This window comes from Acromyrmex echinatior, chromosome 3, assembly GCF_024713525.1.
Source record: "Acromyrmex echinatior isolate Ae372 chromosome 3, ASM2471352v2, whole genome shotgun sequence".
NCBI classification, from domain to species: Eukaryota; Metazoa; Arthropoda; class Insecta; order Hymenoptera; family Formicidae; genus Acromyrmex; species Acromyrmex echinatior.
In genome coordinates this window covers 5,521,861-5,545,020 of record NC_141854.1, presented here as the reverse complement: position 1 = coordinate 5,545,020, position 23,160 = coordinate 5,521,861, and the positions used below count along the sequence as shown (strand labels likewise).

Genomic DNA, 23,160 nt, shown 5'->3' with positions numbered 1-23,160 from the left:
CAGCAACAGCAGCAGCAGCAGCAGCAGCGGCGGCGGCAGCGACGGCAACGGCAACAGCAACAGCAACAGCAACAGCAGTATTGGCAGCAGCGACAGAGGCTGCAGAGGCGGCTCGTCGGATGCGCGAACGTGACATCGTACGCATCGTCGTATCGCGAACGAGGCGAGCGAGGAGAGCGAGACTCCCGGCGACGACGAGGACGACTAGTAGGACGAGGGCAACGTCAGTGGCAGTGGCAGTGGCAGTGGCAGCGGCAGCGGCAGCAGCAGCGGCAACAGCAACAGCAACAGCGACGACGACGGTGATGCTCGGCGGCAGCCGTGAGATCGGAGTGGCGATCGGTGACGGATTGGTGGCGGTGGCGATTTACGACGACGACGACGACGCATCTGGCGCGCGCGATCGTGGCTGCCGGCGCGTCGGTCGTTCCGTGGCGCAGCTCGTGGAATAATGCGTGTTAGGCACGACGACGTTACGACGAGGCGCCGTACGAGACGACGACGGTACGACGGTACGGCGAGTGAGCCAGCGTGCGGCCAGCGACGATTACTACTACTCCTCTTACTACCACCATCGCAGCAACTGCAGCAACGCAGCTATGTACGCGTACGGTTCCGAGATCACGTAGTGTCGGGCGTGTAATAATTATGTTGTCATCGTCGCGCGGCGCGCCCTGCGTAGCTTCACGGTGAAAATCTGGCGTGAACGGTTCCGCGGTGGAACGGGGAATATGGCGTCGGTCTCGGCCGAGACTCCAGCCAGCCATGGGCACAGCTTCAGTAAGAAAATGTTTCACAAACCGACGTACTGCCATAGCTGCACGGACATGCTCTGGGGCCTCATACAGCAGGGGTACATCTGCGAAGGTAAGATTATCGCGCGCGCTATCCGAGTTAAATCGATGTCAAGTGTCAACCCAGTCTAACCGAAGGACCGATGATAGATTGGAGGCGAGAAAGACAGAGAGAGGTAGTTTTATGTGTTCTCCAGGGAGATAACGACTCCCCGAACACTCGCAATTTATGAAACCGTATATATCGTATCTCATATATGAAGAAAAATGTAAGACAAGAAGAAAAAAGGGAGAGAAAGTAAACGGTAAAGTTCTCTAGACACGTCTCCCCATGGGGAGAATACGCATCTCCCGATCTTTCTCCCTACGTCGGAGGATGCGCACAACTTTATGATGCAACGAGCCTCAAGTTTAATACTTGCGCAATTCCACATACTTTACTTTCCCGTATCTTTACGAGATTCGAGACTTTACGTTTTCTCGCGGTCCGTTTGGTCAATTAGTAAGTCGTAACTCGGCCTGTTGAAAAAATAGGAAAAAAAAAGTCTCAAAACTGTCCTCGCGAGGGTGCTCTGGTCTTTAAAATTTCAAGCGGGCGCTCTCGAGTGCGTGAGTCGATCGATAGTCGACACCACGCTCGGTAACGGCTCGGTAACGGCTCGGTAACGGCTCGGTAACGGCTCGGTAACGGCTCTGTGACTTATTTCTAGAATTTTCCTGTAGAGTGTGGTGTAGGTCTCGATTCCGATTGACATCGCGATCTGATACCGGATGAACGGGAATGCTGGCTGTCGTAAGTCGTTCAGAGGGCTGCATTCCGTTTCCGAGTGCCTCGTCGAGTCTCGGGCATTTTAGCGCCAGCCGTGCCGCGCGAATCGGTGCAACAGCATGAGAAAGATAGAAACGGAGTGTGATCCTCATCGGGAAAAACAGAGAGGCCAGAAAAAGTGGGAGGGAGAGAGAGAGAGAGAGAGGATTGGAGGGAGGCGAGACGCACGCAGAGGGCGCGAGCGCGACGCGCGCCCACCTTTTCACGAGCATTGATCGCGAGGGGTGGGGTAGTATGGCTGAAAGACCATGGATAAGGTTGCCGATGTGGAAGGGGTTGAAGGGGTGCGCGGGCGCTCGGTGGTGGCAAAGAGGGTTGTCACGAAGTGGGGGCAAACGTGAGAGCTCGCTGACGGGTAAAGAGGCGTAAAGGACCTTCGTTGTAACGCGAGCGGAACGAGCCATGCTTGTGCCGTGCTCTCGCACTCTTTCGGAATACGTCGGAATGTTCGATCAGAAGAGTCGCCTCACTCACATATAACGATCGCCACGCACGTTCGCCAACGGATTCCGATTGTTTTCAAGTCTTTCGTCGAGAGAATAAATGGATGGCGTGGAACGTATACAGATATTAGTACTAGATATACGTTTAACGTTTCTAGAAAGAAAGACGTTGCAGGTAGTAAAAACGTTTGTTAGGACTCTGCGAGTCATTAAATAGGTCGTTAAAGACATAATGTGTAGACCATTAGAAAACTACCTACTGTAAAGATAGGCAATTTTAAGCCGTTACTTGACTACGACGTTACTCAACAAAAAGATCTTTGAAGTTGTCGTTGTTTTATTCAGGAAGGATTATATTGAGCTATTATAATCTTCAAAAGCGAATATACGTCTGTCCCAAATGTCTTTATGATATTTTTGACGACGCTTTTTTTTATTTTATTATTATATTACGCGAATATGAAAATTTAGATTCCTTTATCAATTGTTTCAAAAATTATTTTTAGATGTATGAAGAACAAGAATCTAAAAACATAAAACGCCATCTTCACATTTTCACGATACAAAAGTTAAGAATAATTTTTTAATGTGTTAGAATTAATAAAAAAATATTAGATTTTCAAAAAGAATCTTCTTACGATTCAGGGAAAATTTGAAGATTTATTAAAGTTATTTATCTTATATAGTGTAATTATTATATATATTTGTTATATAATATACTTTCTTTTGAAAATGTATTTATATATTAATTTTTGTAAAGTTGGCATGTCTTCATGTTACTATTTTTTGCATTCAATCGTTCGATTTTTTTTTTTGAGATGTATCAGGAACTCCAGAATTGCTTGAGAGTTGGAACTCTATCAATTATATCGAAATCCTAGAAATGGGATGTTAACTTCACAAAGGGTAAAGATAAAGCGTTATATTTCTAAAGCCATTGTTAAATCTTGCTACACAATGTATTGATCGCTTTACCGTCGGCTGCTTTAAATAAAGTTGTTTTTATGTCTGCAAATTATACTTAGCATTGTCAGTTTAAATCCAATCCAATGATATAAAATCCTAATAACTGTTTACAAACTTGTTTGAGACAATTCGATTTTCATACCTATTTTTTGCTTGGAATTTATTATTTTTTATTATGTTTACTGTGCAATATATTACACGATTTATTTCTATCAACAATTATACTACAGATGTATGTATTTTTGATGAAAAATGCTAATTTATTAAATTTTGCAGGATCGATAATCAATTAATATGCATTAGTGATTGCAATAATTAGAATGGTAACAATTATCTTGTAAATAACTAAATCAATCAATCTTAAAAATTATTTGTTTAATATTTTACTTTTATAAAATTGCACAAAAAAGTATTAAATAATCTAAAATTATACCATTTATAAAATTTACATAATGTTTATTTATGGCTGCAATGCACCCATTCACATATTGTATGTAAAAAGGTTCTGAGGGTTTTCATATGCAGAATAAAGGTCTCAGTTGACAGTGTGACACATCCGTTACCGTACATGTCGCATGTGTGTGATATTCCCGATTCGCGTAACAAATCATTTATATAACGGCAATGAATGTTAAAGCCTATGCAATGTAATATTAGAAATGAGAATAGCGCATGACACATTAATTTCTTACGGCGATTAAAAAACAAATTGTAATGTATAATCTTCTACTTGTGACAATCTCTTTGAAATAACACGCGTCATAATGATGATGATAAAGTAATGCAATTTGAAAAGTATAATGTTTGTCTTCCTAAATCTTCTAATCTTAATGCAACAATCATGTACGATAATTCCTTCGTTATCTTGATTGTGCATTAGCTAATCTTCGACTATTATGTTTGGATAGCAACCACAATAGGAGAGTGAATTATACTTGATTTCTGCAATAAAATAAATGATATTGTATTTTATATTAATGGGTTGGAATTTGTGTAATTGTGTTTTTCATTAATCTTTTTTAAGACACATTGAGAATAATAAATATACACCTGCGAGATTATATAAAAACTTGGAAAGCAAGATTATAAAGAGAATATATTATTGACAAAAAAAATAAATAAGTATTAAAATAAAAGAAATACGAGTGTTTTTAAACTGAATAACAGTATCGTGATTCTTCAAGTATATGATTCTGAGAATGACATTATTGAGTTTACTGTACACTTTCTATCTAGCATGGTGAGTAAATAACAGTAATTTTTATTAGTTCATTTATTCTTGCATTCTCCGCAATTTGTTATATTTTCTACAGTATCTTGGCTCACAAATCATGGAGCTCGAAGAGACATGAATTTTACATATTTAAAATTAAAGTAAAAAAGCTCGTGTGCTACTCAAATTAATCAGAGTCGTGGCTTATTTCGAACTTGTAATTAGATTTGAAGTAATAATTAAGATAAAATACAATAAAATTCAATATATAATTACGAAATACAAATGTTTCGGCAGACAAAGTCTTCTTCAGTGATTATAAAATCATAATCGCTATAACAAAACAATTATTTAAAATACTTATAACAATAGCAATTTATGAGAACGAACGTTAATATAGCATGTTAAATTGATACATTAGATGAAGAAAGAGGCACTTCGGTCAAAGATTGTTCACATAAAGTCCATGAATAAAAAAGTTTTGCCAAATTTCTTGATTGAAATCGAGAATCCAATTTGTCACAGATTTTAATCAGACGATTTGAGAATATTTCATACAAATATTTTATGATATTGTTAATTTATATAAAATGCTGTATTAAATGCTGTATTAAAACACTCAAAAGAAATTTGACAATGTACGTTAAATTAGAAGTTGACTGTTACTCGATTGAAAAATGACTGACATAATGTGTTTACATATTTATTTTATTCGCTTATATTTATTTTATTCGTTTATATATTATTTTATTTTTATAACTTAATCAGACCGCAATGACACAACATCATGCTCGAAAGCTTATTAAGCAAAAAACCAACATTCAAGTTATTTACAATTTATTCGAATTTGAGAATAAAGAGACATAATCTCTATAGATAGATCATATTTATATATTTGAATATATATTAAATTATAAATACATTATGTGCGAATAATTTCTTAATTACTTTGAAATAATTCTTACAATAATTATTGTCTGTGAACAACAATTTCTTATAAGAAATTAAAGATATTTTAAAGATATTAATTTTATTCGCATGTGCTTTGTCAAGGAAATAAAAGAGGATAGAGTAAATTGATCGAGAGAGAATTCAGGTGTATGTACAAAAAATAAATTTGGAATGCACTGATTATTATCAATCTATAATCAATCGATCTAGAAGACAATGCTTATGCGAAGGGGTAACTACTAGCTGAAATATTGTCCCACAGATTACATGATTTCATCTGATTACAAATAATTTTGTTTACTACATATAAAGTCATTTCTAGTAGTTGTATATGTAATTATCGGATTATACATAGAGATTTCATATGAATTTTATAATGATTTCGAGGACTCTGTCCCATTACATTAAGTGGTTACTCCTTCGACTTGTGCACTTAAGAAGCCAATCTTATATATAGCTAATGTTGATTATGTTATCATTATTTGGCTTTCCTTGCAACATCTTCCAATAGTTTAACTGTTTGATGTTTTTCGTTGATAATGTATACGTATATAAGTATGATCGCGTTTATCAGTTAGATTAACAGTATATCCTGTTATATACTTTCTTTTGTATCCCGCATCCGTATGAGAGAACAATGTATTCCTTTTTATTCTATTCTTTTTGGATAATCTTTCTCTAACAACGAAACTTGATTATCAAAGCGCAGTGAGTGCGATGCCAATAAAAAGGAACTGTCCATTAATGATATATATACTACATCTATATCTCGTATCAAAACAATATCGTATATACTGAATGCGTAAAAACTAAAAATCTAAAGTGTCACGATAGTTTCATTGCGTTGTTACATCTCGCATGTATTTTTTCTGTACTGTGCAAGATTTTCTGTGCGGGAAAATCTTGCACAATACAGAAAAAAACATATCGCGCGGTACATATTAATTTATGTTGCATTCATTTGCTACATCTAGATTTTCTGTTGTTTTTTTCTCTATATAAATTGAAGAACTGCGTAGAAGGAAACGCAGTCGCGTAGACATATATAATTAATATTGTACTAGACTGCTATATAAAAATACAGATCGAAGACCCGATCGCCGAATTGGCAGGAAACGTCCAGATTCGAGGGATGGTCACGACGACATTCTTCGCAGCTGATCGAAAGCTGATTCTTCAAAAGCATGATAATCTTAGTCAAGGTAATTTTGGTTAACTTATCGCGCTGCTACTGATCGATCGGGATCGTTAAAAATAGGACGACCACCTGCTCCGAAAGCTAATCGAGTAATAAAAGCATGTAGAGAGTCCTAAAGTGATCACCTAATATACTGTATATTGAAAACCGATACCCGCCGATACTCGAGATTATTATATGATTATCGAAGAATTAGTAGAATGTGAGGGGATTTCTCTTTCCTTTTTTTTTATTCAGAGAGATGCGATTTAACGCAGCGCCTGCATTTGTTACTTTCAATCTAATGTTTCGAGCGATTTTCGAATCGAATGTAGACAAGACCGACATCGACAGAGAAATAGACTTGCGAGAAATAGATTTTTCTTTTCCCTCCTTATGTTTCTCACGTTTTGTAAACACACAGTGTAAAAGCGTGTTCGTTTCCTAAAGAGAAAAGAAAAGAGTGTCTAGAAATACAGCTGAAGAAATAAGCAGAAATTCCAGATTTGGAAGCTTAAATATAGGAATCTTTTGAAAAGTGTCTAAGAAGATTCTTTCTAAATCACAGTATATGTAATATTAATTTCCTTTCTTTTCTCTAAAAAAATTCTTTCTCATCTTGTGTCTATTCATCTTCTGTCAGCGCTTCACATGGAAAGAACGGTTTTGTTAAAGTATCTAAAATTTTAGTTAGTTACAGATCTGAAAATAATTTTGTTGAACTATATATCACAATAATATTATATAAGACGTTCCAATTGACGTTCTTATTGAATATCAAAATTTTTTGTAGTATTGCTCATTGTTTATGTCAATTTAAATTTAGACACAGATACAGATTTGAAAATAATTTCGTTGGGTCATTAAAATAATTATTTTTAAATCTGTATCTGTCTAAAATTTTTAATACTTTGGCAAAATTGTCCTTTCGTACGACTTTGTCACTCATGTTTATGTATTCGAGCAGTTGAATGGCGGCTTGTGTTGGCCGATGAAAAATGACATAAACATAGCAAAATTTATAGCTGAATATGCACATATATTAAAGGTCTATTAGGATAGATTTGTATAGTCAGATAGTCGTGCATAGCGGAAGCGATCGGTCACGTATAACTGCAAGTGCATCAAGAAATATCGAAATTTGAATAAAGACCTTAAATGTTGCCTACAACGGACTTTAAACCTATCTAAAATAAACCTTAAAGGTTTTAAATACTTAAAACAGACTTTAAACATTAATAAATATCTGAAATAGACTTCAATCATTGCAAATATCTGAATTGTAAAGATCTCAACTGTTGCAAATGTTCGGCGTAGACCTTAAGCGTTGCAATAAATGCCTGGAACGTTCGTAAAACGAACGCTCCGCGCTTCTTGAATTCGCGAAATGCGTGATATCTTACAATTTGCTTGAAAAGCTTGTTCGGGCTAAAAGACATAAGTAAACGGAATGAATCCTTCTTCTCTATGGCGATGACGAGTACCTCTTCTTTTCGATTTGAGCTACCCACTCGGTGAGTTAAAGTTAACTCGGCATTCGTGGAACGACGGTCGATCGTCGATGGCGGCTGATGGCGCCTTCTTAACGAAGCGGATGCACAGTACTATTTCGGGCCGCACCTGCGCGCCGATGCGACAAATTTCCCACATCTTGCCTGATTAGCGTCGCAAGAGTGCGATAGAACGTGATCATTACCGCTCCCACGAGAGGGGACCGTACGACATCCGTATCACCTTGTATCGAGTGGATGCTGGCTACGCGAATGAGACACTGTGATCATCACCTCTGCCGACACTGAATGTCAATTCTCGAGAAATTGCCGAATGATTCTTCACTTCTTACACTTTTTACAACTTGAGACTGAATTTTTAATATGCCGTCTCTCAATATCGACTCTAAATTTATAATCGATAGCATTAACAGGCTTGTAATATCGGCTTTACTAGAGTATATCGAGTATTATTTTAGAAGTGAAAGGAAGCGCATATAACTTTTTCCTAGAGAATATTTAGACAAAAAAAAACGCTCCAAGAATTAATAAAATTGATGATTTTTTTTCTGTACATATATGTATGTATGCATACTTAAAAGAAGTAAAACTAAAAAGAAAATAAATATATGCGTGTATATTTATTTTCCTTTGTGGTTTCTGTGTAAGTTTGTTGGATCACCAGTTGTATATTTGTCGTCTGGTTAAGGGGATTCTAAAACCGTCTGTATTACCGATTTAGTAGGACTTATACATGTACGATTTACGTGTTATTGATATGTCTACTACGCATTACTACATCAAAATTGCACGCACACTTATATGTACAAATTTTCTAACTAATCTTTTATATTAGGTATTCAAATCTAATTTTAAGAACACAATATTGTTTATTCATGATGTAATCCCTAGTCCAAAAACCAAGATTGTTTTATACGTACAAAGCATAAAACTTGTATAAAATATAAAGCAAATATTGTTGTAAGTTGACGTTAGAAGCTGATAACAAAACTAATTTTCCAACTTTTTTTCATTTTTCACATAAAATCGACGATTGGATTACATTATCGTTCATACTTTAATTGTGTGGAGAAAGATTTTTAAATCTGTATATACAAAGGCAGTTAGAAAAATACTTATTTGAAAAACAGACAATCGTAAAACAGACAACTTTAGGATCCCCTCGAGGATTCTTTTAAAGGTAGAAGCATTAAATAACGTCAGCCATTGTATGATTCTCGATGTTTTTTACTTACACCGCAAAAGGTCAGAAGATCTTGTTATAAATTACGATATGAGCGGCTCGTATTGATTTATGCTAAAGTGTACACTGCTTAGCCGGTAACGCTCTTCAATTTAACGCAATTAATTTCGCACGTTTCTAAAATTCTCTATTTTTTTTCTCTCCTCTCATTGCAGTTTGCAACTTCGTGGTGCACGACCGCTGTCTCAAGGCCGTCGTCTCTCCCTGCTCCAGCATCGCGGCAAGCCTGATTAATGTAAGACAACGGATACGTCTCCACGTTGCAAGGATTAACCGCCTATGCATAAATATAACGCCTATACTTAGAATATAGGAAAGCAGTCTTCTCTGGATATCGTAAAATAACTAAACGTTACAATAAAATGAGTAAATTTTAGACGAGAGACTGAGAGACTCAAGAGAAAAGACTGTCGGAATCGTTAGAAACCTCGTTTGTTGCGTTCGCGTGTCAAAGCGACATTTGACACTTTCCGAAAACTTAACTTATTTTAAGAAGACTAAATATATTTATTTGAATGATCTATTTGAATAATTATAACGATTTATTTTACTCAAGCTAAATGAAATTATTTATTACTTTTATATTAGTCGAATATTTAGTAAAAGGATTCCTTACTTCTTTTACTACGATTTTCAACATTTATATTTTTCTTCTTTAGACATCTCATCCTACCGTCAACTAGATTTTTGAAAAGAACAATTTTTATCTATAAATATCAATTACAGTTAAAAAATTTTGATTAGAATCCAAGTTAAGGATTTAAAAGGCAGAAAAACACATAGAAGTTTTCTGGAATTTTGGATTAACGTATATGTGTATAAAATTAACAGCGTTTCTTTATTGGCCATGTTCCAGAACCCGGTTGCACATTGTTGGTCTGAACAAGTACATTGCAAAAGAAAATTCTGCAACGTCTGTCGAAAACGATTGGATGATAATCTAGCCATACACTGTGAAAGTAAGCTGAAGTTTCTTTTATCTAAGTGAGAGATTCGAAGCTTTAATACAAATTAGCGTGTTTAGGTTTCTACGAAATGTTAATCGCGCCGTTATGTTTCCTTCAGTATGCGAGTACTTCGTGCACGTAGAATGCCAAGACTTCGCGGTGGCAGACTGCAAGGAGAATGCCACATACCTACCTGGGAAAGATCTGTCAGCAGTGAAACACACTCATCATTGGCGGGAAGGCAATCTTCCGAGCAGTTCGAAATGTGCCGTATGCAAGAAGAGTTGTTTTACTACCGAGTGTTTTGCCGGGTTTCGTTGCGAGTGGTGCGGTATGACGGTAAAAGAAAGATTCATTATTAGATTGCCTTTACCTTGGTTTTTTGCGATTCATTTATTTCGTTTCATCAGCGAAATTAGAATTAGAATTAAATATTATATTGCATTGCTATACTTATTGATTTCAAGTCAAATGTAATACGTAATGGCTCTTATGAATAGAGGAAGAAAGCATATATCGTTAGCATGATTAAAGTTCCCCCTCTCCCTCTTTCCCTCCGTTAAAATGATATTTAATGACAAATTTGATTTCGTCTCTCAGTCGCACGCGTATTGTTACAAGAATATTCCCCAAGAATGCACCTTTGGTAACTTGGAACCAATTTACCTGCCGCCACATGCAGTTAGTATTCCGCGTACCGAAGTTCCCATGGAAGCTATCATTGGAGTAGAAGTGCGTCGTAAAGAAGTGCTGGCGCGTGAGTATTCTTGCCGTAAGTGTCTGCCGTGTAATTACTATGTGCGTGTTAACAGGTAATTAGAATAATAGAATGAGGAATTGCGCTTTGGTCACGTGCCGCAAAGCACTTTCATATTTTGTTAATCAATCCCACTGGAAATATAATTCGGACATTAAAACAAAAGTCTCTTATAAGGAAGGAAGTTATAACGAAGGAAGAGAAGTTTAAGGAGGAATCTAAAATTTAAACGGATCATTAAAATAATAAAATTATATACATAATAAAATTGAATAATGTAACTATTTAGAGATGTCAACGTTATAAATTTAGCTGTAATCTGCTGTAATAAGACAAATGTCCGCAATAAAACAAATAATTGATAATTATTAATGCATGTAGTTATCTATATACATATAACTACAGTTTTGTGTGTGTATATACAATCGCGGTAAATATCATTACTTTTGGATTACGAGATTTACATGTCTCTAACAAGTGATATCGATATATTAAACTCAGATAACAAATAATGGCAAAAATATCACGTTGAGAGTTTTCCTCTTGCTACTCCGTTTATATAATTGGACATTGTATAAATTATTCGCGTTTTTCATGTGTGCACTGTGAATTTCATTGGCAGTGGATTAGCGCTTTATAGTTTTTTTCAATCTATCATTCAGCATTTCCGTATTACCTATTGACACACTTGATTATTTTCACACTGTGTTTCTTATATATGTACGAGATTTTCTATTTTTACTATTGCATAGCACATGTATACGTATGCAAATATGCACTGATGATTGGTAGAAAATATTGTACATCGTAATATGTAAAGTTTGAAAAAAGAATGTATAATAAACAAAATATTTTCCTACATTAGTAGAGAGGTATTTGTAAAAGATTAACTAATTTTTAGAATATAAATTTTTTGCATGATATTTTAGTACTCACTCACGCGTGTATAAAACCGTCGGTTTGTAAACAAATACATGTTCCTTCTTTTCAGAGCATGCAACGTTGACTTTCTTCGATATGAAACGAGAAAGATCCTATCTATATTTTAAAGGATTATTATCGCCTCAAACTTTCATTGTTTAAATATCATATCATAAACTGAAAAACTGTGTTTATCGAATATTATCAGCAGTGAAATTTTTGTAATCCTTTGATTCCACTTTTACGTATTCGATTTCATATAAATATGTATGTATTTATATTTGCTACTTGCAGTTTCTTACACTCTCAGTTTCCCATACCTACATTTTTGCAAATACAATTATTTAGAGAAATTATAAATATTGATTGTTTAACGAAATAAAAGAAGATAGTGAATTAAGTTAATAACATCGAACAATATTTCAAGATACTTTATAGCAATCTTATATAGTAAAATATGTGCTAAATGCAGGAATTGGAAAACTTTTGAATTATAAAAAGTGTGACTGCTGTCTAATCATCATAATACTCATGATTCAATCATTTATATCATTATATGTAGTATGTGAGAATTCGTCCTGAGGCTCATATCGTCAGTTGCGATAGTAGGTGGAGATTTTAAAATTTTTTTATTATTGTGCGGAGGTTTAGGATCATGACGTACGTATTATATGAAATTTAAACTCTATAAATGAAACATTTTTATAATTTATGATCAAACCTTAAGCAATGTTAAAGCTACGTCTGTTATATTTTTTAATTACATATTTTGTTCACAATATATATGTAAACTATGGCTTTTGTGGCTGGTTGCTCTTATTAATTGCTACTCTCAATGTGCTTTTAATAGGCATAATATATTTTAATAGATACAGATCTATTTTATAGAGCTTCATAATTAGACATAATAATTGGAACCGGAGTTTACAAAATCATATGATATAAGCTTGCAAACTAAAGTTATATATATAAATAATATTTTATTTTTATAATTACAAGCCTTGGGTATCGTCACTGTTCAAAAGAAAGCACGGTTTTGTATATAATTAAGCAAAGAAAAAAGAGAGAAAGAAAGAATAAACATAAGTCATAATTACGAAATACCTAAACAGAGGTAAAATTAATAGATTTGAATAACCGTTAAAATATTCGGTCTATCTTTGCTTCTATGTGAAGATAACATCGGAGAGCAATTCGATTTCGCTGAGAGTGAACAAAATGGGGCTGCAGGCCGCCTAACCGAAGCTTTGAGGCGGCTTTCGCTAGTTTTGCCACGTAGCTGCCATGGAAATTGTCATGCTTCCCCTCCTTATGTTCGAGGTATCTAGAATATTATCATCGTCAGACATTCATCTGTGTGAATGTACTCAATTCCAAGATGTACTTATTGTACAAAACTGAGAATAACTTGAAATACGCTGTAGTGATCGTTATTGTTATTATCTCTACATTCTTTCAACATTTGCGTTTAGGATTGATAAAGTGCTATCTTAAAAAAACATACTCATATTTATTTATACATTTTTTTTATTTTGCATAACAAACTTTAGCTTGCTTTTATCATACTTATCAAATAACATTTTACTGCCACATTAACATGTATATGTACACACATATTTTACATATGTATAAGCGCAATAAGCCAAATATAGTATAAATCTTTAATGATATTTACTATGTGCATACTTAAATTATATTTTTTTATTAGAGGAGAAAGTATATTTTATTAAAAGTATTTCATTGAAAGCATATTTCATTAAATTATTGAGCCTAATTTTTTAGGCGATTTCTTATTTAAAAAAACTTCTTTAGCTCTCATAATTTTTTTTTTACTCAAACAAATTTGAATAATTGATAATAAAATAACTATTTACATGAGATTAATTGAGGAAGTAAGGAAACAATGATATATATTTGTCAGAATAAATTCGTTTAAATTGCATATCTATAATAAAATGTCACACGACATGCATTTTACATAAATATCATAGTGCACCAACCTTTTTTTATAGATGTTATTTTGTTACTGTTTACGTTTTAGCATGTATGTATGTCTCGCTTCAGTGCATGCACTGTCATTCAACCCACTGGATGCTATGAGATTCCATGACGCTTATCACTCTACTATGCAGTGAAATGAAGTTCAAGAATACTACTGACTAATTCTTCCTATCGTGTCTGTGTTCTACAAATCCATCGTAAATAATCGATGGTAAGAGATGTAATATATTCTTGAATGATAAACAGAGTCGTCATGCTCTTTGTGTTTATAAATTTTTTTCTAAATTTATTCATTACTTCCCTTAAAGTATCTGTTTTATGCAATTCTTTCTCGAATATATACATATATAATATATATACAAACTAGTGATTTATGTATGACTAATAATTTCTATAATTAACGAAATATTAATAAATTATAAATAAATTGTATGCTAATTTAATGATGAAAGTGTTGCTCTTGCAGGATAATATTTTTAAGATTGCATTAAATTTTGTTATTTATAATATGAAGTATGTGTTATAACGCTAAAAGAGGCACCATTAATGTTATCTGAGTAAAAGATGAAACATTTTCTCAATTTGGATGTACTCAGCGAAAAAAATATGTATTATACGTATACAGATTTTTCATTTAGGTATTATTATAGTTCATGTTAATAATATTCTATTATACATTTAGGTATTCTTGTATTCTATATTAATAATATTCTAATATTCGAAGTGTGATCTTTCTTTGTGTTAACAGCGCGAAGCATATCAGAAGAATTTGGTAGCGACTCGAAGAATCGTGATAATGGAGAACCGGCACAGGGAACAACACATGGCCGTGATCCATGTTCTCCTAAAGAGAAAGAAGATAAAGATAGAGGTGACGAAGGTATTTCAATACAACTTCCGATTAAAAGATTCAAGATTTTTCGCTTTCCTAATCTGTGAATCTGATATTTTTACACAGAAATGATTAAGGTGTGCGATGGCAACAATTCCTTGAAGCGAAGAATATTTCGGGTAATTTCGATACCCAGGCAGGCTACAACAGAGCAGGTTCTCACATCGGCACTGCGCGCATTTCACATCACGAAAGATCCTAGTACGTGCATGTGTGTATATATATATATGTATATATATATATATACACATACATATACATACATACATACATACATATAATATATATATATATATATATATATATAGTGGACTATTTTATATTAAATATGAGTCTTGTTTGATTCATTTATTAATTGAGCTAATGAATTTTTTTCCGGAAAATTCAGGCAACTTTTACTTAACTGACCTGTATGCCGTGGAGGAAACTGAGTTATGTGATCCAACGCCTGTTTTAAATTTAAATCGCAAAGAAGGCAAACGTCCGGCTGTGTTCTTGCGATTTAAGTAAGTTTATACTATTTATCTAAGGCGAAAATAATATCTAGAATGTTTCATTTCTATATTATTTTTAATATTAGAAAAAAAAAGCAGAAAAGAAGCCTAGATAGAAGTTGTATAATATCTGTATTAATAGTAAAGAATTTAAATACAAAATGTATAATTAATTACAAAATTAATAAATTTCAGAGATAATGACAGCGGAGAAGTACGGGTTTATCCCGGCAAATTGCAGGTATCAGAGTCATTCTGTATAGTACCTGTCATGGAAGCTACAACCGTCGGAGACTTAATAAACGAGGCGCTGGAAAAGTTTGGTTTACAAAATTTTTGTTGTGATGATTTTAGATGCAGTGAAATTCTTTTAGACCATGGTGGTACGTTTTGAATTTTTGTCCAACTTGACTTCAGTCAGGCTTGTAATTCAGTCAAATATTCTTTAGATTTCGATTTTACGTTGCATGAAAAATATAAAAGTTTTATTTTTATTAGTAACGGAAAGAGTTTTATCCGGGGATGAAAGACCCTGGGATATTGTTAAAAAACTGGGAAAAGATTCTATTAGACAAATGGAATTAATGCGATTCTATCTACAATTAAAGCAAGATCCTCATGGACCTAATTTGGCTTTATTCGTGGGCAACTTACCGCCAAATCTATCTGAAAGAAGTTATGAAAACATGTTGACAGATTTTTTAGGAAAAGGTTGGTGATCCAACGGAAAAAATATATATATCTAATTATATCTATTATCTAAATATGTATATTTACATATAAATTTTTTGGGAATTTTTAGAAAATAAGTTCTCATCAATTGGCCCAATTTATTACGAATATGGTTCGATGGTTATCATATATGAAGATTTGGATACAGCGGTTAAAGCATTATATACATTGCGAGAAGCAAAATATGAAGACAAACTTCTTTTAGGTATTTTTATGATAAATATTTTTTGTATGTTTTAATAGCGAGAAGGCATTGAATATAGTATCAAAATGTAGAGATTCAGAGTATAAAATTACATGTATGTTTAATTTTTTTTCTATTGATTTAGTTTTTTAGTTTCGAATATATAGTATTGGAATATATATTGAAATTTTCTTATCTTTTCTTCTTTTGTTAGTAATGATTTTACCAAGTATCGAGCCAAGTATGGTACCAAAGGGCGTTCAACCGCTGCTCGTGTTTGTAAATGTAAAATCTGGTGGTCGTCAAGGACTCCAGCTAATTTCTAGTTTTCGTAAACTATTAAATCCTTATCAAGTGTTCGATCTTGATAATGGCGGACCTCTCCCTGGGTAAGTAGATCATGGTGCCATAAATAATACAAATCATATTTAGATATGTTTACGGAAGTATCTACAATATATAATTTTACGCAAATTATAAGTAAGTGCTTTCTTTGTATTGCAGACTTTACGTTTTTCGACACATAACAGACTACAAGATATTAGTTTGTGGTGGTGATGGAACAATAGGTTGGGTATTACAATGTTTAGATAATGTGGGTCAGGATAGCCAGTGTTCTTCTCCCGCTTGCGCTATTGTACCTTTGGGAACAGGAAACGATCTTGCTCGTGTACTATGTTGGGGTTCCGGCTACACGATTGACGAAGATCCACTAAACTTATTGCGAGATGTTATCGACGCGGAAGAAATAATATTGGACCGATGGACTGTAGTTTTTCATCCAGAAGAAAAGGAACAACCTCAAGTAGTTTGTAATGCTGCAAGTAAGAGATAAGTTTCTTATCAATTATGAACTAGTTTTGTAATTTAAATAGAAAAATTTTAATGGACGAAAATATTACAGCTTCTCAGCAAGTAGCGATACGCCATTTGCATATTTCCGGTGCTGGTGCAACTAGCGAAGACAATACGCAAATATACGTAATGAATAATTACTTTGGCATTGGCATCGACGCAGATTTATGTCTGGACTTTCATAACGCGAGAGAGGAGAATCCTAATAAATTCAAAAGCAGATTACGAAATAAAGGCGTCTACGTAAGGATGGGTTTGCGTAAAATGGTTAGACGGAAACTATGTAAAGAGTTACATAAAGAAATTCGATTAGAAGTAGACGGTAAATTAATTGAGTTACCACAACTGGAAGGAATAATAATTTTGAACATTTTAAGGTAATCATTATGGAACCTATTATTATAAAAAAAGAAGAATAGTTTTAAGTGATATTTTTATTTCTCGTCTAGTTGGGGTGCTGGTTCTAATCCTTGGGGACCAGATACCAAAGAAGATCAATTTTATACACCAAATCATTGGGATGGCATGCTAGAAATTGTCGGAGTCACAGGCGTTATGCATCTTGGACAAATACAGTCGGGTTTACGTTATGCTACGAGGATAGCGCAGGTAAATTAAAATTATTACTATAGACACACACATACAATATTCTTCTTTTTTAATACAACATATATCAATTTATTTATTATGGTCATATTTTGGTGGACAGGGCGGACACATAAAAATTCACTTAAACTCAGACATACCTGTACAAGTAGATGGTGAACCGTGGATTCAGAGTCCTGGAGACATCGTGGTCTTGAAATCAGCGCTCAAGGTAATACTTTGATATAAGAGTTCTTCCAAAATTCCCCCATAATTCCACAAAAATACGGACAGAATCGTAATATAAAATCATTTACTGACACGATAATGTGGTTTATCGATATTACGGTGATACATATAACATATAGATATATATATATATATATATATATATATATATATATAATATGTATATATATGTGTGTGTGTGTCCTTGAAAGATAATAAACGAGAACATTACTGTTCGAATTTAAGTAGAATAATGGGGCGTATATATTCTTGTAGCACGTAAAACTTTTTAACAGGCGCATCCTTATGTACTAGTTTGTAGCACCTTTTGTTTCATATTACAATACTCTACGTATTCACCGTAAAAGCATAACCTGATTGCTGATACCTATCAGCGCATGCTTTCCTCCCCTAATTGCATTCGACTAATATCTCCTTGTTCCTTTGTTCACTTCAGGCTACCATGTTGAAGAAAAGTAAGATCAAGCGTCGCAATACCGAACCGTCGATTCTACCTGCTAATGGGGAGGGGGGCAAGAGCACGGACGAGTAATTCAACTATACCACAACTTACAACCGCTCGATCGTTTAATCATATCTCGTAAGATGCACGACATCACAGCCTAGATTCCTCGACGCGCGCAAGCAGAATGCACGCGCGACAGAGGAATCTCGGTGTGACAAACGTGCTGTCTAAAACGATTCCACTTATATAAAAAAAAAAAAGAAAGAAAGAACGAAAAATCTCCCAATCCCTCCGTTGATGCATGTAAAACCGATCAACTTCCGTGATACCTTCTCGATGCCTCGATCCAATGCAGCTAGCTCGAGCTTGTAATGTGTGAATTAGACGCATTATATCGGACAGTAGTGTTAGCTTTACAAAACGTTTCTTCTCTCCCTTTTTTTCTACGTATAAGTTAACTATAAGTTTGTAATTTCCAATTTTTCTATTTCTACTTCTACTTATATACTTCTATGTCAGCAGTATTGACTGACATTTTTATCGATTGCTCCTTTGTGCGCTCCCTGATCCTGTCCCTACCTAGGCTACGATGCTGAAGAAGACAAAAGGCAAAATGAAACGGCGCAACACGGAATCTAGTATGCAGTTGGCGCTACAGGCCGCACCGTCAAATGATCCGGATGAAGATATCTTCTGAGTGAACAAACATTATGTGAAAGTGATCGAACACGGTGCGGTATGGAATACAGAGCACGTAGCCGTGTAAAGGACTTGATTGACTAGTGCACGTAATAAAATAAAATCGGCCTTGATATCGTCTGACGGCGTTTGCGCTGTACGAACATAAGTACTTACAACGTGAAAAGAAAGACACTCGTGGAAGCTATAGGGGACGGATAGATAAGGTTTTCAGACACGGACACACATACAGCATAAAAAAATCCATTATTAACTCAGTGATTCTTAATGTTTGTTCTTACATTAATAGAAAATGAAACTAGATCTCATTTTTAAATGTTAATAATTCTAGCACCGTATGTAGTGTTTACCGATCAATATTTTTTTAGTAAAATTATAATAGATTTTAACATATATAAATAACACCTTATCACACATACACGTACACATACTTAACCAGAATCGAAAAAAAATTAATGCGTTTACGCGTACTTACGACACAATGATTTTTATTTACGTTCCAAGTTGGACGGTTGAGGAAGAAGGAAAGGGATCGTAATTCGTAATATATATTATGTTTCGTATGGAATTCTACCGATATGTCTTGTTAACAATATATTATATATATACATGTATATAAATAGACAGAGAGAGAGACAGAAGGGGGGAGAGGGGAGGAGGAAGGAGAGAAAGGATATTTATGATTAAATATTAATATATTTACATAATATTGTATTAGTATTACGATATTAAGTTGTGATAATTGTTATGTATGTCTGACTGCTGGGCAGTCTGGAATTCGCTGAGAACCAGTGGCAGTCAGTTTTTTCTAGGATACGGTTTCCAGCCAGAAATAATTAGTCGATCGACATTGATTGACCAATCATTTCTAGTTAAGTTAAGAAGAATGCAAAAAAAAAGAATTATGTGACTTTCCTAACGATAAGACCGCATTGCGGGCTAAGCGCTTTGTCGATCCGTCTCCGCAGCGAGAAGAAATAAGAAGGTAGCGATTAAAAATCGCGATACACATACATACACACATACATATACAATGTCAGAGAGTTGGATTGGCAATGTATTCACTACTAGCTCTAATAGGCTCTTGTAATGAAAGCTCGACTGTGCCACCGGCGACACACATTCCATTGTAAAGCCTTTTGTCTTCGATATTGGAAATCGAGCTGAGATCTCAGACGGAGAAGGAATTGACCAGTTGTGTTGGTCAAACCGGACCATCACATGGTGTGACCGAATTGTTCAAATATGATCATTTATCAATTCTGTTCTATCCAAGATCTCGGAATGATTTTTTCACCATTGTGGACACAAGACTTAACACCGGATCTACAATGAGTCAGTAGGCGGTAATCAAAAGTCTTAATTTAAGTAGACGATTTTTCGCATTCACAATGAATCATTAATTGTACAGCGAGTCGTTTGGATCGATCAATGGAAAGGAAAAAAATTAAATTTGATTTAATTAAATTAGTTTTAAGAAAATCGATAGTCTTAATCGTACAAGTTGGTGTGGTCAACTTCACCGATTCACCGATAAGACTTAGGACTATCGACTACCAATTCATTGTAGACCTGTACTGACACGAAGGATGATGGGTAGACGCAAGGAGATGTATATGTATGAACTATGTCAAAAGAGAGAGAAGAAAAGAAGAGATAGGGTTTGTAACACGTTAAACATGTACTTAAAAGATCGTTGACACGCGTAACGGCGACGACGGGGGACAGGAACACGCGATTCGGAGGCAGTATTGTTTCTCGAGCTTCCAAGGTTTCGATCGTTAGTGCATCGACACACGAATTAATCGAGTGCTATAATTGATCACCAAGCGATTCGCCGAGACGAACGAACAAGATACTTATTACCTGCTCTCAGACGCATGGGCGTACACGTTGGATCTTCGCTGGCATCGTGCGATTTGCGGAAGAAAAAAAGAAAAAGAAAATGTAAAAGACAATTTCACAACTTTGGTGCCAAAAACAAGTGTATATAATATTATAAAAGTAGGGACTATATTTATAAGACGGATTCGCCAGTTAATCGCGATGGCATTTAATGCGGCATAAACGACGGGCGTATGAGAAAGTAGTGCGCGTGGCGGGGTACTTTCTTAACATTAACAATTTTCTTCGGGAAAAGGGGATGGGGTGGGAACTCTTTTGAATTACACATTGCGTTGTTTCGTGTAAACGTTTAACAAAATAGAAAAAAAAAAGAAAAAAAGCAGGGGACAGCGCGTATCTTTGATACGTGGGAAGTAACCGTGGAAGGACGATATAGGACTTCTTAGTACGCTTTTAGTACGCGCTGTGTGAACATAGTTAATTATCTAATTAGACCTCTCTTGTGGATGTCTTCTTATGAAAATGATTATCAAAAAGAGAAAGAAACTAATAAATGGCAAATTTGAACGGAGGCCGTCATGCCCGGATGATTGATTTGGCCTCCGGTATCACAACCTGCCAATGATGTCGGCTCAATTATTCATGTTACATCCGGTAGCGACGTGGATAATCACATCGACGGCAGATTGGAGAGAAACGTTTGTTAATTTGACCAAACTATAGTATATTTGCTGTTGCTATAAAAATAGAGAAACAATAATAAGCTGTGAACAATCTATCGTATAATAAATCAATGTATGTGCTACAAGCTGGCTTATCCTTTATTTGAATTACCCATTCAGAATAAAACATCAACTAAATATTATATCAATGTTATAATTTTCTATTCAAAACATTAACATGCATACAACATATATGATTTTATTGTTTTTTTTTTCTATGATTTTTATAATTGGACGACTTTGACTTAAATTCCGATTAATTTAATTATTGCTTGCATCATAATTATTATTTTATTGTTTAATTATACTTTTTATATTGTTTAACATGAAAAGAAAGAAGAGATTTGTTTAATATATAATGAATTATATAAGTTTGAAATTTTATTGCAAACGATTCTACCAGTGTAAATTAACTTGACTAAAGCCCAGTTTCATAACTCATGGTTAAGTTTTAACCGAGGTTCAACTTGTTTCTCATCTCTTTCCAATTCTAGAATTAAAAAGAAATAATGAATAAGTTGAACCTTAGGAGTCAACAGTGAGTTGTGAAATTGGGCCTAAGGAGTCTATTCTGTAATTCTTAACAACTGTAGCGTTATGTTGTTAAGAGTCAGAGCTAGAATAGATTCTTTAATCTTGATTTAATTTATTCTTTATTTTTTTTATTCTTAAAAGTAGAAGAAAATAAAAGTGAGTTAAATCGAATGTACAGATTAAATTAAAATTCTTCTATATTGATTGTATAAAAATGAACATCTGATGATGGTTATTTATTAAGTTAATCGAAATTTAGTCGAAGTTACTTTTAACGTTATCATATAATGCATTCATGTAATGTCTTGCTTTACATTAAATGAGAAAAAAATATTTATTAATTGATAATTTATTTATAGTTCGTATTATTTATATACATTGATTAAATACTCATAAATAATAAAGATTTGTCTTATGAAGAAATTATATATATATATATATATATATATATTGGGTCATCTAAAAAGTATCCGCGGTACTTTATCACTAGATATGACCATCAACACACATCTAGTGACAAAAAACCGAGGATACTTTTTTAAATGACCCAATATATATATATATATATATATATATATATATGTGTGTGTGTGTATACAAAATGAAGAAATATTAAGTATATAAAGAAAAATATGAACGCGAAAGGATTCTAAAAATTAGAATAATTACGAAGAACAGATAAGTTAATTCAAACTATTTAATAATTAATTTTTAGCACCTTACGTGATAAAAATGGTACAAATAGGAAGTATTCCTTTTTTTCCAAAAGGAATTTGATTACTTGCGTCGTGCACATCGCGTGAAAAATCAATTCGGAATGTCATATATCGCACGTGATTCAAGGGAGTGGCTGCTGGCTGATGCACATCAATGCTGAAGGATCATTTATAGGCTGCATTCAGCAGAACGTTATTTTGCGAACTATTGAAAGTTTTCTTTGCGTTGATTAAATTTCTTTTTAACTTTCTAACTTTTAGATCTAGAGGAATGGTTCCATCTCAGCAGACAATCATAAAAAGTTGCAAAACTGGTGTTCTGCTGAACGCAACCTGCAAATTGTTATTTTAAACTAGCTATAGACTGATATTTCATGTGTTATATATTGTATATTACGCTGTCACTTCATTCAAAATTACCGCGATGCAAATGTTTAATGGCGGTGTTCGCGCCA

The 23,160-nt window shown here is 34.3% G+C and overlaps 1 protein-coding gene across 12 annotated transcripts; it reads left to right on the top strand.

Moving 5' to 3' along the window:
- The first annotated feature begins 355 nt into the window (after positions 1-355).
- On the top strand, positions 356-21,541 carry LOC105144309 (diacylglycerol kinase theta). 12 transcript variants are annotated; one of them, XM_087404864.1, is made up of 19 exons: positions 356-867; positions 6,281-6,398; positions 9,283-9,362; positions 9,984-10,086; positions 10,193-10,413; positions 10,675-10,846; positions 12,929-13,072; positions 14,502-14,624; positions 14,712-14,846; positions 15,034-15,151; positions 15,335-15,522; positions 15,638-15,850; positions 15,942-16,076; positions 16,270-16,444; positions 16,560-16,879; positions 16,960-17,287; positions 17,360-17,519; positions 17,620-17,727; positions 18,773-21,541. In XM_087404864.1, exons 1-19 carry the CDS (start codon positions 766-768, stop codon positions 18,884-18,886), a joined length of 3,057 nt encoding a protein of 1,018 aa, XP_087260990.1. In that variant the 5' UTR covers positions 356-765; the 3' UTR covers positions 18,887-21,541. The 12 variants fall into 12 exon arrangements, with proteins under 12 accessions (XP_087260990.1, XP_087260991.1, XP_087260989.1 ...); XM_087404865.1 differs by having other exon boundaries at positions 357-867; positions 10,675-10,831; positions 14,502-14,633; XM_087404863.1 differs by having other exon boundaries at positions 357-867; positions 14,502-14,633.
- Positions 21,542-23,160: the final 1,619 nt, after the last annotated feature.

Bases quoted from the DNA above. Each gene is read 5' to 3' on its own strand.
- LOC105144309 (XM_087404863.1), top strand. From the start codon at position 766: ATGGGCACAGCTTCAGTAAGAAAATGTTTCACAAACCGACGTACTGCC. The intron at 6,399-9,282 runs GTAATTTTGGTT...CTCTCATTGCAG, and splicing joins GCATGATAATCTTAGTCAAG to TTTGCAACTTCGTGGTGCAC. The intron at 10,847-12,928 runs GTAAGTGTCTGC...TTCTATGTGAAG, and splicing joins GGCGCGTGAGTATTCTTGCC to ATAACATCGGAGAGCAATTC.